Below are 16,533 nucleotides of genomic sequence, written 5' to 3' on the forward strand. Positions count from 1 at the left end.
TAGATTGGAGCTCAGACAAGCACTTGCCATGAAAATAATTGTTGTGGTTGCAAGGTTGAACAATAATTAGTAAGGAAATACAATGAAGACGCAAACAACAAGATAACGCAATAATAAGTGTATTAAAGAAAAGGTATATTTACAATATGTACAAATGACGGTGTCGAGTCAGAGAGTCTTGGTGGGAGGACATGTACGCTCTTCGGCGTCACTTCCGGTGGCATTTGAGTAAGACACACCAAGGCCAACCTAGGCTTGCCATTTATAGTGTTATGTTATTCGCATATGCAAATAAGTGGTTGCCACCACAACACCCCCCCTCCCAAGATTTGAAGTCACACAGATTTCAATATCTTTTTCTTTTTGGGTTTACCATTAATCGTTCATTCACTTTTCTTTTCCTACCTGATCTTCGGGGTTCAGGTGCATTTTGAGGCGGTTCCAAATTAAAAGATTTGTATATGATATCTATGGTGTCCTCCTCTTCGACTGTTGTCGTATCATCATCATCTTGGATATGACGTTTTTTTATCTGATTTAGGTGCCTTTTATGTATATTCTGTGGACCTTTAATCATGTATGTACAATCACCAATGCGTTTATCCACTACTCCACATTCCCAGTAAGATGTGTTATTTCTGTAGCACTTAAAATATACTCGATCTCCCGAGTTATATTTCTTTCTTCTCGTGTGTGTAGTGTTTCGGATAATTGCCTGCCTTGGCAATAGTTTGTCAAACGCTGATTTTACCTTTCTGGCAAACATTAGATCAGCTGGTGATATGTTTGATGGTGTACTAGGATGTGGTGTAATCCTATATACTTGCAAGAATTGTTGCAAAGCTTTTTCTGTTGGTGTTCCAATGGATTTCTTTAACGCTCGTTTTAGCGTGTCCACGAACCTTTCCGTGAGGCCGTTCGACCTTGGATGATACGGCGGAATCGTGATGTGCTTCACTCGGAACGTGTCGCAAAATTCCTTAAACTCTGCGGATGGTAACTGCGTTCCGTTGTCAGTGACCAGTGTGTCTGGTACACCGAATCTTGCAAACAACTCGTGTAGGAACCCTATTGAGTTGTTCGTTGTTGGATTCCTGCAACGCATTACCTCCGGCCATTTTGTGAAACTATCCACTACAATTAAATAATAGTTTTCACCTACTGGACCAGGGAAGTCCATGTGGATTCTCGACCATGGTTGGTCGGTTTTCGGCCAAGGTTTGTGTACTATAGGTGGAGATTTTGCCGCTAACTGGCATCCTTTACATTTATCAATTGTTGTCGCTTTATCCCCGGATGTCCTGTGTGGAAATCTCTTAACATCCTATTCTGCAATGTTTTGGGTATTACCACTCTCTCGCTGTACAGTAACACATCGTCACATATGGAGAAAATTTCTTGCACCTTTGTGTCCGTTATAATTTTCTCTTTTATGTCCTTTATATATTCGTCTTTCTCGGCTTCCCTTTTAATGTCCGACAAAGTTACGGGTAGTTCCTTAATGATGTTTGCTACCATATTTTTTACTTCAACATTTGTCCGAATTGCTGCAATGACTGATTCTTCCAGATTGTGTTTCTGTGGTATCAGTCTTGACAGTCCATCCGCATGGCAAATCTTTTTTGATGCTAGATGTTGTAGCTGGAAATCGTAATTAAGTAGTATTGTACCTCAGCGCAGCAATCTATTTGCGGTGTATACCGGCAATCCTTTTTTTGATCCATAGATCGTGACTAACGGTTTATGGTCGGTTTCAAGTATGAATTGTCTACCATATAAATATCGGTGAAATTTAGTCACGGCAAAGATTATGCTCAACGCTTCTTTTTCGATTTGTGAATATGCCCTTTCGGCTGGTATCAGCGTTCTCGAAGCGTGCGCTATTGGTTTTCATTTGTACTTTAAATATCATCGGTATCATTTGTATTTTAAATATCATCTGTATCATTTGTATTTTAAATATCATCTGTATCATTTATATCATTTGTATTTTAAATATCATCTGTATCATTTATATCATTTGTATTTTAAATATCATCTGTATCATTTATATCATTTGTATTTTAAATATCATCTGTATCATTTATATCATTTGTATTTTAAATATCATCTGTATCATTTATATCATTTGTATTTTAAATATCATCGGTATCATTTATATCATTTGTATTTTAAATATCATCGGTATCATTTATATGATTTGTATTTTAAATATCATCGGTATCATTTATATGATTTGTATTTTAAATATCATCTGTATCATTTATATGATTTGTATTTTAAATATCATCTGTATCATTTGTATCACTCAAACATCAAGGGTCTGCGTTCTAACCTTCCAGAGGTTGAAACCCAATTACAGGAGACTAAACCAGACATTATTTCTAAGCAAAAATGGCATTGGACAGACCATTTCCCTAGATGAGTTCGTAATTAAAAGATACTCTAATTTAACTTCCAAATCAGACCACCAAGATCTCCATGGGCATGGAATATGTACCTATATAAAAGATGGCTTTCCATGTGGTAGAGACATCTCCAGAGAAGATCCTAACTTACCCTATATGTGCTTCCAGGTTGCACTTGCCCAAACTACTGCATTTATATTTGCTCTCTATCGCGCCCACAACAGCGGAGTTATTATCTTTAAAAGCATATCTGAGAAAATTGACCATGTCCTATCTGCTTATTCTTTAGCTAATCTGTGGAGACTTCAATGTTCACAATGTGGAATGGTTAACTCACTCAAACAAGACCGATGATGAGGGGAGATTCTGTCATGATTTTGCCATTGCCTATGACCTCACTCAGATTGTTCATGAACCCACCCGGGTGCCCGATACTGACGGCCAGTATGCAAGTCTCCTAGACCTTTTTCTCATAACTTGCCCTGAACTGTGTTCAGCTTCCATTCTGTCTTCACTTGGATCTTCTGACCACTCTGTTGTATCAGTTAAGATAAAAATAAAATGTAATAAGTCCTCAGATGTACCTCTTCATCGTACAGTATATCGATACTCTATGGCTGACTAGGATATCTTCCACACATTTATATTGGATCTACCTCTGCGTTCCATGTTTAAAAAGGATGTGTCCTCTATAGTATCAGACCTGACAGAATGGTTAATTGTGGGTATAGACCGTTTCATACCCTCAAAAAAGTTCCAGCAAAAACCTAACAGCCAGCCGTGTTTCTCTCCAGAATGTGCTGCTGCCATTGTGCACAGAAATAACTTTTTCCACTGTTTCCAACATAATAGATATACTGAGACTAAAGCCGCTTTCAAGACTGCCAGCAACCACTGTAAAAAATAAAGAACGCAAAAGAGTTGTATGCTCAGTTCGTCAAGTCCAAAGTAGCTGAGCAGTGGCTTGGTTCCCACCAGTTTTGGTAAATTGCAAACAAAATCCTGAACAGAAGCCTGTGCTCTATCCCAACTATCATCAATGGACCTGAGTTAATCTCGTTAGCATCAGACAAAGCCAAACTCTTTGCCAAGAACTTTGCAGCTAATTCTACCCTTTGCGACCAAGGCCGCCAACTTTCAATATTTCCTCCTGTATCAGAAAACATGCTATGTGATATACAAATATCTGTACATGATGTTGACAAGCTAATCAAAAACCTTGATTCCAGTAAAGCAACCGGCCCTGACGGTATTCCAATTATAGTACTCAAAAGACTTCAACCAGAACTAGCACCCATCCTTATAAAACTGTTTAAACGTTGTCTTAAGGAGAACTGCTTCCTGTCACCCTGGAAAATCTCATCAGTATGCCCTGTATTTAAGAATTCAGGTGATCGCTCATCTCCCTCTCAGTACAGACAAATAAATCTCCTGTGCGTACTGAGTAAGTTGCTGGAATTTGTGTTAAATAGAGAAGTAATCACCCATCTCAGCAAAAATAACCTTCTTAGTGACATGCAATATGGTTTCCGTTCTGCTGGATCTACAGCAGATGTACTTACAGTTATATCTCATAGGATTAGCGAATCTCTCGACTAAGGCTACCTTTCTAGGGCAATTGCTCGACATATCAAAGGCCTTTGATAGAGTATGGCATAAAGGTTTACTTTACAAGATCTCCAGCAACGGCATAGCTGGAAATGTCTCCTCAATTATTAAATCATTTCTCTCTTATAGGTTCATAAGAGTAGTGGTTGATGTAAATCTTGTATTATTTACATCACTTGTATTGCTTACATCACTTGTATTGCTTACATCACTTGTATTGCTTACATCACTTGTATTGCTTACATCACTTGTATTGCTTACATCACTTGTATTGCTTACATCACTTGTATTGCTTACATCACTTGTATTGCTTACATCACTTGTATTGCTTACATCACTTGTATTGCTTACATCACTTGTATTGCTTACATCACTTGTATTGCTTACATCACTTGTATTGCTTACATCACTTGTATTGTTTACATCACTTGTATTGCTTACATCACTTGTATTGCTTACATCACTTGTATTGTTTACATCACTTGTATTGCTTACATCACTTGTATTGCTTACATCACTTGTATTGCTTACATCACTTGTATTGCTTACATCACTTGTATTGCTTACATCACTTGTATTGTTTACATCACTTGTATTGTTTACATCACTTCTATTGTTTACATCACTTGTATTGCTTACATCACTTGTATTGCTTACATCACTTGTATTGTTTACATCACTTGTATTGCTTACATCACTTGTATTGCTTACATCACTTGTATTGCTTACATCACTTGTATTGCTTACATCACTTGTATTGTTTACATCACTTGTATTGTTTACATCACTTGTATTGTTTACATCACTTGTATTGCTTACATCACTTGTATTGTTTACATCACTTGTATTGTTTACATCACTTGTATTGTTTACATCACTTCTATTGTTTACATCACTTGTATTGCTTACATCACTTGTATTGTTTACATCACTTGTATTGTTTACATCACTTGTATTGTTTACATCACTTGTATTGCTTACATCACTTGTATTGTTTACATCACTTGTATTGTTTACATCACTTGTATTGTTTACATCACTTGTATTGTTTACATCACTTGTATTGTTTACATCACTTGTATTGCTTACATCACTTGTATTGCTTACATCACTTGTATTGCTTACATCACTTGTATTGCTTACATCACTTGTATTGCTTACATCACTTGTATTGCTTACATCACTTGTATTGTTTACATCACTTGTATTGCTTACATCACTTGTATTGCTTACATCACTTGTATTGTTTACATCACTTGTATTGCTTACATCACTTGTATTGCTTACATCACTTGTATTGCTTACATCACTTGTATTGTTTACATCACTTGTATTGCTTACATCACTTGTATTGCTTACATCACTTGTATTGCTTACATCACTTGTATTGTTTACATCACTTGTATTGCTTACATCACTTGTATTGCTTACATCACTTGTATTGTTTACATCACTTGTATTGCTTACATCACTTGTATTGCTTACATCACTTGTATTGCTTACATCACTTGTATTGTTTACATCACTTGTATTGCTTACATCACTTGTATTGTTTACATCACTTGTATTGCTTACATCACTTGTATTGCTTACATCACTTGTATTGCTTACATCACTTGTATTGTTTACATCACTTGTATTGCTTACATCACTTGTATTGCTTACATCACTTGTATTGCTTACATCACTTGTATTGCTTACATCACTTGTATTGCTTACATCACTTGTATTGTTTACATCACTTGTATTGCTTACATCACTTGTATTGTTTACATCACTTGTATTGTTTACATCACATCACTTGTATTGTTTACATCACTTGTATTATTTACATTTGTATTGTTTATATTATTTGTATTGTTTATATCATTTGTATTGTTTATATCGTATTATTTACATCATTTGTATTGTTTACATCATTTGTATTGTTTACATCATTTGTATTGTTTACATCATTTGTATTGTTTACATCATTTGTATTGTTTATATCATTTGTATTGTTTATATCATTTGTATTGTTTATATCATTTGTATTGTTTATATCATTTGTATTGTTTATATCATTTGTATTGTTTATATCATTTGTATTGTTTATATCATTTGTATTGTTTATATCATTTGTATTGTTTATATCATTTGTATTGTTTACATCACTTGTATTGTTTACATCACTTGCATTGTTTACATCACTTGTATTGTTTACATTTGTATTATTTACATCATTTGTATTGTTTACATCATTTGTATTGTTTACATCATTTGTATTGTTTACATCATTTGTATTGTTTATATATATATATATTTTTACATGGGTGTCACCACTTATCAAGGCCCAGGAGACACTCAGGGATAAGGCTTATTGTGTGCACAGTAATCAATGAGATAGTATCGTAGTAATAGTTAGTATTGGAGATTTGATAAGGTGTCATTACTTAAGAGGGCGGTTCATCAGGAATTTGTTTTTGTTGGACTGGAAGACATCCAAGTTGAATTCGGGGGGGGGGAGGCAAGCGGCAGAGAGTTCTACAGCCATACTGTTCTAAGAAAGAAGCTTTGTTCATGGAAACTACGTTTTGATTTAGACACGGATAAAGAGTGGGAGAAATTATTGACAGTGGTTTCAGCTAGTTGGGTGTTTTTCGTGAAAGATTGGTGAGCGGGGACCAGAGAATGGAGCTCAGACGAGCACTTGCCATGGAAATAACGATAAAACAGAGACAACCTCACAATATCTCTTCTGTGGGAGAGAGGTTGCAGGGAAGACAAAAGGGCATCACCCACCAAGCCACGAAGTCTATTTTGCACTCTGTCAAGGCAGGATAGGCTGTTTTTAGCAGCTCCTGCCCAGATGTGGCAGCAGTACTCCATCCTTGGACGTACTTGGATTTTATATAGATAGAGAATTGCATCATTAGTGAGATATATTCTGGAGCGGTAGAAGGATCCCACCATTTTCCCAGCGACCTTGGCCACAGACTTGATGTATGTGTTCCATTTCAGATCAGGAGTAAAGGTCAAACCCAGAAGCTTATCAAAGCATGGGGCCTCCCCTAGAGGAGAGCCATTCATTTCAATTGATGCCAGATGGGGATCAGAGCATTTATGATGTAATGATAGGAGCTTGGTTTTAGATGCATTAAAGGTAACCAGCCACCTCTTCCCCCACTGAACCACGCGCTCAAGATCTGAGGAGAGAGAATCAGAGAGAACTTTGTCATTTGCAGCCTTTGATGTGTTGCCATAGATAGTCGTGTCATCAGCATAGATGTCAACGAATGATTTTAGTATGTGTTTTGGAAGATCATTTATGTAGATCAAGAAGAGAGTTGGGCCCAGGATGGACCCCTGAGGGACTCCAGCATTTATACTGTGGCCCTCTGATTTCTGCCCATCAACCACTACTCTTGTGAGCCTATCAGAGAGAACTGCTTTAATGATAGAGAAAACATTTCCAGTCATACCATGGCTGGAAATCTTGTGAAGTAAGCCTTTATGCCATTCCTTATCGAAGGCCTTTGATATGTCAAGAGCAATGGCCCTAGAAATGAAGCCTTTGTGGAGAGATTCGCTAATTCTATGTGATATAACTGTTAGCACGTCTGCTGTAGATCTAGCAGAACGGAAACCATATTGCGTGTCACTAAGAAGGTTATTTCTGCTGAGGTGGTTGACTACTTTTTTTTTTTTTACATGGGGGGGGGGTCACAACTTATCAAGGCCCTGAAGGCCACTCAGGGATAAGGGTTATTGCGTGTCAATGAGATAGTATTGTAGTAATCATTAGTATTAGGGGTTTTGATAGAGTGTCTTACTTAAGGGGGCGGTTTGTCAGGAGTTTGTTTATGTTGGACTTGAAGACGTCCAAGTTTTAGTCAGGTGGGAAACAGGTAAGCGGCAGAGAGTACCACTGGCGTGCAGTTCTAAGAAAGCTCTGCTCATGGAATCTACGTTTGGATTTAGGCACAGATAAAGAGTGGGGAAAATTATTGACAGTAGTTTCAGCCAGACGGGTGTTTCTCGTGAAAGATTGGCGAGGGGGGGATGACGGATTGGAGCTCAGACGAGCACCTCCATGGAAGTAACGATAAAACAGACAGGCTCGCAACGTCTCTTCTGTGGGAGAGAGGTTGCAGGAAAAAGAAAAGGGCATCACCCACTAAACCACAAAGTCTATTTTGTACTCTGTCAAGGCAGGATAGGCTGATTTTAGCAGCTCCTGCCCAGATGTGGCAGCAGTACTCCATCCTTGGACGTACTTTGCTTTTATACAGATAGAGAATTGCATCAGTAGTGAGATATATTCTGGAGCGGTAGAAGGATCCCACCATTTTCCCAGCGTCCCTGGCACCAGATTTGATGTACGTGTTCCATTTCAGATCAGGAGTAAAGGTCAAACCCAGAAGCGTGTCAAAACATGGGGCCTCCCCAAGATGAGAGTCATCCATTTCAATTGATGCCAGATGGGGATCAGGGTGTTTATGATGTAAAGATAAAAGCTTCATTTTGGATGAATTAAAAGTGACCAGCCACCTCTTCTCCCATTGTACCACGTGCTCAAGAGAGAGAATTAGAGAGAACTTTGTCATTTACGGCCTTTGATGTGTTGCCATAGATGATCGTGTCATCAGCATAGATATCAACGAATGATTTAAGTATGTGTTTTGGGAGATCATTGATGTAGATCAGGAAGAGAGTTGGGCCCAGGATGACCCCTGAGGGACTCCAGCATTCATACTGTGGGCCCATCAACCACTACTCTTATGAGCCTATCAGAGAAATGATTTAATGATTGAGAAAACATTTCCAGTAATACCGTAGCTGGAAATCTTGTGAAGTAGTCCCTTATGCCATACCTTATCGAAGGCCTTCAATATGTCAAGAGCAATTGCCCTGGAAAGGAAACTTTTGTCAAGAGATTTACTAATCCTATGAGATATAACCGTTAGCACATCTGCTGTAGATCCTTCAGAGCGGAAACCATATTGCATGCCACTAAGAAGGTTGTTTCTGTTGAGGTTGTTGACTACTTCTTTATTTAATATGGATTCCAACAACTTACTCATGACACACAGGAGACTTATTAGTCTATACTGAGAGGGAGATGACTTTTCACCTGAATTCTTAAATACAGGGCATACTGATGAGGTTTTCCAGGTTGTTGGAAAGCACTTCACCTTAAGGCAACACTTAAACAGTTTTGTAAGTATGAGGGCAAGTTCTGGTTGGAGGTTTTCAACACTATAACTGGAATACCGTCAGGACCAGTTGCTTTACTGGAATCAAGGTTCTTGATTAGCTTGGCGACCTCACGCACAGATATTTGTATGTTACCTAACGTGTTGTCTGTTATAGGAGGAAATACAGGGAGTTGATGGTCATTGTCGCATAGGGTAGAATTAGCTGCAAAGTTCTTGGCAAATAATCTGGCCTTGTCTGATGCTGACAAGATGACCTAAGGTCCATTGATGATAGTTGGGATAGAAAGCACGCTTCTGTTCAAGATCCTCTTTGCTATTTGCCAGAACTGGTGAGAACCAAGCCGCTGCTCAGCTACTTTGGATTTAACAGACTGGGCATATAGCTCTCTTGCATGTTTTATTACTCTTTTACAGTGGTTGCTGGCAGTCCTGAAAGCAGCTTTATTCTCAGTACATCTATTACGTTGGTAGTTATGGAAAAACTGATTTCTGTGCATGATGGCAGCAGCACATTCAGGGGAGAACCATGGCTGGCTGTTAGGTTTTTGTTGGAATTTTTTGGATGGTATGAATCGATCTATGCCGACAATTAACCATTCGGTCAGGTCTGATACTATAGAGGACACATCCTTTTTAAACATGGAATGCAGAGGTAGGTCAGACAAATCTCAAAAAAAAAAAAAAAAACACGAGTAAACCTAGAACCCCATCCTCCAACGTAGACCCCTACAACCAGGTCTCTTTCTCCAATGTCAGGGGTCTACGTTCCAACCTTCCAGAGGTTGAAACACTATTACAGGAGACGAAACCGGACATATTCTTTCTAAGTGAAACTGGAATAGGGCCAACCACTTCTCTAGACGAATTCATAATTAAAGGTTACTCTAACTTAACATCTAAATCTGACCCCCAAGATCGCCATGGGCATGGAATATGTACCTACATCAAAGATGGCTTTCCATGTGGTAGGGATATCTCCAGAGAAGACCTTAATTTACCTTATATGTGCTTCCGGGTTGCACTAGCTTACACCACTGCATTTATATTTGCTATCGCCCCCACAACAGTGGAGTTATTATCTTTCAGAGCATATCTGAGAAAATCGACCACATCCTGTCTGCTAACATTCACATTTGCGGTAACTTCAATGTCCATAACGTGGAATGGCTGACTCACTCAAATAAGACAGATGATGAGGGGAGGTTCTGTCATAATTTTGTCATTGCCTATGACCTCAATCAGATTGTTCATGAACGTACCCGTGTGCCCAATACACCCAGTCAATATGCAAGCCTTCTGGACCTTTTCCTCACAACATCCCCTGAGCTGTGTTCATGTTCCGTTCTATCTGTATATAGATACTCTATGGCTGACTGGGACAGCTTCCGTACATTCATATCTGACCTACCTCTGCATTCCATGTTTAAAAAGGATGTGTCCTCTATAGTATCATGTTATTGCATGGATACTTTTTGTCTTTATCTAGGTCGAGCTGGGATGTTCCAGCTCCACCCCATAATAAATATGCTATAATGGAACTTTTATCAAATTGAAAAAGTCTGGTTATTTTTAACTCGTTTAAAAAGCTGGTTAAGAAGTAATACCTTTAGCTAGAAGTAATGCATACTTTAGAAGACAAAAAAAAAAAAAAAGCTGCATGCTTTTGAGTTCAGCAACTTACTCATAACACTCAGGGGACTTATTGGTCTGTATTGAGAGGGAGATGACTTATCACCTGAATTCTTAAATACAGGGCATACTGATGAGGTTTTCCAGCGTGTTGTAGGAGGAAATACGGAGAGTTAATGGCCTTTGTCGCATAGAGTAGAATTTGCTGCAAAGTTCTTGGCAAATAGTTTGGCCTTGTCGGATGCTGACGAGATGACCTCTGGACCATTGATAATGGTTGGGATAGAATGCACGCTTCTGTTCAGGATCCTATTTGCTATTTGCCAGAACTGGTGGGAACCAAGCCACTGCTCAGCTACTTTGGATTTATAGCTCTCTTGCATTTTTTTATTACTCTTTTACAGTGGTTGCTGGCGGTCCTGAAAGCAGCTTTAGTCTCAGTGCATCTATTACGTTGGTAGCTATGGAAAAAGTGATTTCTGTGTGCAATGGCAGCAGCACATTCAGGGGAGAACCATGGCTGGCTGTTAGGTTTTTGTTGGAATTTTTTGGATGGTATGAATCGGTTTATGCCTACAATTAACCATTTGGTCAGGTCTGATACTATAGAGGACACATCCTTTTTAAACATGGAATGGAGAGGTAGATCAGATATGAATGTACAGAAGCTATCCCAATTTCATTTTTATCTTAACTGATACAACGGAGTGGTCGGAGGATCCCAGAGGAGATAGAATGGCACATGAGCATAGCTCAGGGGAAGTGGAGAGAAAAAGGCCTAGAAGGCTTGCGTACTGACCGGTAGTATCGGGCACGGATGGGCTCGTGAACAATCTGAGTGAGGTCATAAGCAATGGCAAAATCATGACAGAACCTCCCCTCATCATCAGTCTTATTTGAGTGGGTCAGCCATTCCACATTGTGGACATTGAAGTCACCGCAAATGTGAATGTTAGCCATGGGATGAGCAGACAGGATGTGGTCAATTTTCTCAGATATACTCTTAAAAATAGTAACTCCGCTGTTGTGGGGGCGATAGAGGGCAAATATAAATGCGGTGGTGTAAGCAAGTGCAACCCGGAAGCACATATAAGGTAAATTAGGGTCTTCTCTGGAGATATCCCTGCCATACGGGAAGCCATCTTTAATGTAAGCACATATTCCATGCCCATGGCGATCTTGGGGGTCAGATTTAGATGTTAAGTTAGAGTATCCATTAATTATGAACTCATCTAGGGAGGTGGTCGGCCCTATTCCAGTTTTGCTTGGAAAAAATATGTCTGGTTTTGTCTTCTGTAATTGGGTTTCAACCTCTGGAAGGTTGAAACGTAGACCCCTGACATTGGAGAAGGAGACATGGTAGTAGGGGTTTACGTTGGAGGATGGGGTTCTAGGTTTATTCGTGTTTTTTTTTTTTTTTTTTTTTTTTTTTTTGAGATATTTCATGTTGAGGATTTTGGGATTTGTGGAACAGGTCAGTATACTTGGTTAGAGCAGTACAGAGAGGGAAAGTAAGAGAGAAAAGACGGGAAGATTTTTTTTTTTTTTGTAGCACATAAGGTAAAGCTGTAACAATTACCCACTAGTATGTCATCGAGAGGTCCCACCAGAGACTACTGCATGGTCCAGAATCCATTCACCAAATGGCAATACAGCAGCCCCAGTACTTTGCACCTGCTGATAGGACAGCCTCCTTAGTGGTCAATCCAAGGTTCGGGTCCCTGACTATCAGGCGGTTAACATCAGCCCAGTTGAAAATGTTTACCCTCAGCACCCTTACTAGTGACATGGCCACAAGGATAGACATAGAGACAGAAAATTTCCGGCATCTCAGACTACTGTTCACGAAGTACTACCAACCTGGGAAGCAGCTTTTTCTTCACCCTTTGTCAGAAACATCACTCATTGGAAATGAGGACTGGGGGACCAAAAAGGAGAAGTGAGAGTTACTGTAGCTGCCGATAACACATCCACTGCATTATCTACTCTCCATTAAAAAAAAAAGGTAAGAGGGACTTCTTAATATCTACTTATATAAGTCCTTTGCCCCATTCCCAGTTTAGGATAGTACTTGAAAATAGTTTCCCCTGCCTTTTTAATCCGTGGAAGTTTTTTTTTTTTCTCTTCTGTGCTTTAGATACCACGAGGTAGAATCTTCCGGTTTCACCTTATAGTTAAGTTCCATTAATAGGAATTGTGAAGTCGGCTTATGTTTTTTGGATTGGAGAATGCTATTTAAGTACTGGTTTAGGGTGGTACCAGGCATAATTGACAAAAGATTTAGAAACAAGAAAATTAGCAGAACAGGATAAGTACAGTTGTTTCGAGTTTTAAATAAAAAATGCAATAAAAAAAAATAAAATAAAATAGAATATAAAATAAACATAAGCAAACAAATTATATATATTTATAGTGTAGGCATTATTAACAGTTTGTATTATTTACATCATTTGTATTTTAAATATTTGTATTATTTGTATCGTTTGTATTTATATCATTTGTATTATTTATATGATTTGTATTTCAAATATCATTTGTTTCATTTGTATATCAATTGATTATTTATATCTGTATCATTTATCATTTGCATTATATTATTTATCATTTGTATCATTTGTGTCATATCATTTGTCATTTATATCCTTTGTATCATACCATTTTTTTTTTATTTATCACAACTGATAAATATATCATTTGTATTATTTATGTCATTTGTATTTTAAATATCATTTATATTATTTATCATTTTTTTCATTTCTATTATTTATCATTTGTATTTTTATATAATTTGTATTATTTATATAATTTCTATCATTTGTATTATTTATATCACTAGCATTTCAGCCCGGCGTTGCCCGGGTGTTTGGATGTGTATATTGAGCAAAAAAAAAAAGTGGTAGTAGGAAGGCAGGCTCGAACCCGTACAGCAGAGGAGGAAAAGAACGGGGTAAAACCTAACGTTTATGTTGTTATGACTACTGCCAAACCGGAAGCGACATTTTTTTAAATTAAGGCTAGACAATCTAAAGGAGAGGATAACTTTAAAAAAATATTGGCAAAAAAAGTCACCCCCCCCCACTCCTGTAGAAAAGTGCCTAGTTGAAGGGGAAGATATTAATGTTTTTAGCCAATTTTTCGATATTTGTCGTATGAAAGGTCGAACTTTAAAATAATACTGATCTTGGTAAAATCCGTCGCCTCTATTGAAAGTTTAAGGCAGACATGCAAACAGACATACATACATACATTTATATATTGGTAACTAAAAATTTTCGACCAAAACTGATGAAAAAGCTTGCTCTATCTCTGAATACCCTTTATGTAAAATTTCAAATATTTAGACCAGAAATTGTCTGAGTAATTTGGAAGAGATCGCAGAGGTCATTTTTTTTTTTTTTTTTAAATTTGACTCCTATTATGACCCCTTAAAATTTATTGTTTTTGGTTCAAATCAAGTTATTACGTTAGATCCCTGTCCAAGGAACCTATATCTAAAATTTCAAGTACGTAGACCCAAAATTGTCCGTTTGGTAGAGTTCTCAAAGGTCAAATTATTGAACTTTGACCTCTTAATCGCCTAATTTCTGGCCAAAAACCGATCACAGATTTTCCCAAATCTCAGTACCCTTTATATCAAATTTCGAGTCTGTAGACTTAAAATTGTCAGAGTTATTGCGTAGGAAAATGTACACAGACACATTCATTTTTATAGATATATAGATTTGTATTGTTTATATCATTCGTATTATTTACGTCATTCGTATTATTTACGTCATTCGTATTATTTACGTCATTCGTATTATTTAAATCATCCGTATTATTTAAATCATTCGTATTGTTTATATCATCCATATTATTTATATCATTTGTATTGTTTATATCATTTGTATTATTTATATCATTTGTATTATTTATATCATTTGTATTATTTATATCATTTGTATTATTCATATTTTTTATATCATTTGTATCATTCATCTTTTATTCTTATCTTGGATATTATTATAACAACGTTTCAGCCAATGTAACCTCCAAACTTCTTTAGGTGTATCTTATGGCATTGGAATCTATACAGAATTAGAAATGTAACCTTTTATTTAATTCTCAATTGTAGTTTGCTCTCATTCCATCAGCCATGTTCGGGTAGAAATCTCAAGTCATAATTGTATTCTTGCAAGGACCCATAGCATAATGGATAAAGTGCCAAGAAATAATCAGTTTTAAGTCTTTTGAAGTTGGAGGTTCAATCCTCAGTGTGGGTGATACTAAGAATACAATTATATAGTTGAAAGAACGAAAGCAAACTACCCCTGTTGATCAAATATATAGTTCTACTCCAAATTCTGTACAGATTCTTAAGTTAGACAAGATACACTGAAGAAATGCAGAGGTTACATGGATTGAAATAAGAATAACATCTGAAATGAAAAGTTTGAATAATCCAAATACAAAAAATTCAGTCGAAATATTTTTTCATAAATACGTTTAAGAATGTTAAACAAATTATATTTTATAAAATTTTTTATAGATTAGATTCTTCAAAATTCAGTTCCAATTTTTTTATCAACTCACTCCGCAAAGAAACTTACTTCTGAAAAGCCATCTACACTTTTTGTTGTAGTTAGTGTTGATGGAATCATCGGTATATCATTCTGCTCTGTTGGAAATTGACGCTTCGGTATTCTGTGCAAATAGCCAAAGCCAATACCACATCCAAGACTATTAAAAAAACAACAAAAAAACAGCCGTTAAGAAAAACAAAAACATAAAATTTCTTTTTCATATCAAGAAAGGAATTTTACAAAAGGTAAAAGCAGCCTCATCTTAAAACTCAGTCTCTTTAGAAAGAAATGAAATTGTATGGCAGATGCAACTTATGATTACTTAGAAAAATCCTGCAGTCTTGATAACAGGGATGATGATAATACAGTATTAAAGAGCATTGATTTTAGTATTGTTTAAAAATTGTTTCAAAGTTAGTTTGGAGCCTTGATGCTGATTGAAGATAATACCATAAAATAATCATTAAATTACCTTCCTTCTCCACCCCACTCATTGTTTGGGGTAATGGTTACTTCTCGGCAATTATCAGTTTCTGTGTTATAAACATATAACTTCAAAGGTTTACCCTCATGGGATTCAATCAAAGAGAACAAATCTTCAGACTAAATGAAAACAAAAAAACAAACTGCGATTACATTTTTTAAAATCTTTCAGAGTTAGAAATATATTCAAAATTCATAAAGATTTTTAGAGTTAGAAATATATTAAAAATTCATAAAGATTAAAATTTTTAACATCAGGAGGAGTAATTTTGGACCAAGAAAAGAATAAGGATCCTGACGTGAGCCAAAGAAAGAAACAAAAGGACATATTTCAGTTGACACCAGTTTGACCTAAGCATTCGCACATGCAAATGACCATTTTACAAATTTTCATGACCAACATTTTTTATTAATGGCGTTGCCCAGGTATCGGGAGGTGGTGTAGTAAAGATATTGAGCAACCCCCCCCCCCCACAAAAAAAAGAAAAAAAAATTAGATGTAGCTTGGGAGAGGTGTGAAAAAAAAAGAAAAAAAAAGTGAAACCAGTTTAAGCAAACTTGAAAATAATTCAGTTTTTGTTTTAAAAGGGGGGGGGAATCATCATTACGTAAGCCTCAAAATAAAAATGTTACCCTGTTTAAATG

The 16,533-nt window shown here is 36.8% G+C and overlaps 1 protein-coding gene across 1 annotated transcript in view; it reads right to left on the bottom strand.

The window, feature by feature from the left end:
• LOC145247892 (Golgi reassembly-stacking protein 2-like) overlaps positions 1–16,533 on the bottom strand; it is a 40,519-nt gene that overhangs the window by 1,550 nt on the left and 22,436 nt on the right. The window contains exons 4-5 of the mRNA XM_080109512.1: positions 15,878–16,008; positions 15,433–15,562 (exon numbers count right to left, since the gene is read on the bottom strand). Of these exons, the coding sequence (XP_079965638.1) occupies positions 15,433–15,562; positions 15,878–16,008 (261 nt within the window). The remainder of the gene's footprint in view (positions 1–15,432; positions 15,563–15,877; positions 16,009–16,533) is intronic.

The sequence above is a fragment of the Euprymna scolopes genome, chromosome 26 (genome assembly GCF_053919585.1).
Source record: "Euprymna scolopes isolate OS-2025 chromosome 26, ASM5391958v1, whole genome shotgun sequence".
NCBI lineage: Eukaryota > Metazoa > Mollusca > Cephalopoda > Sepiida > Sepiolidae > Euprymna > Euprymna scolopes.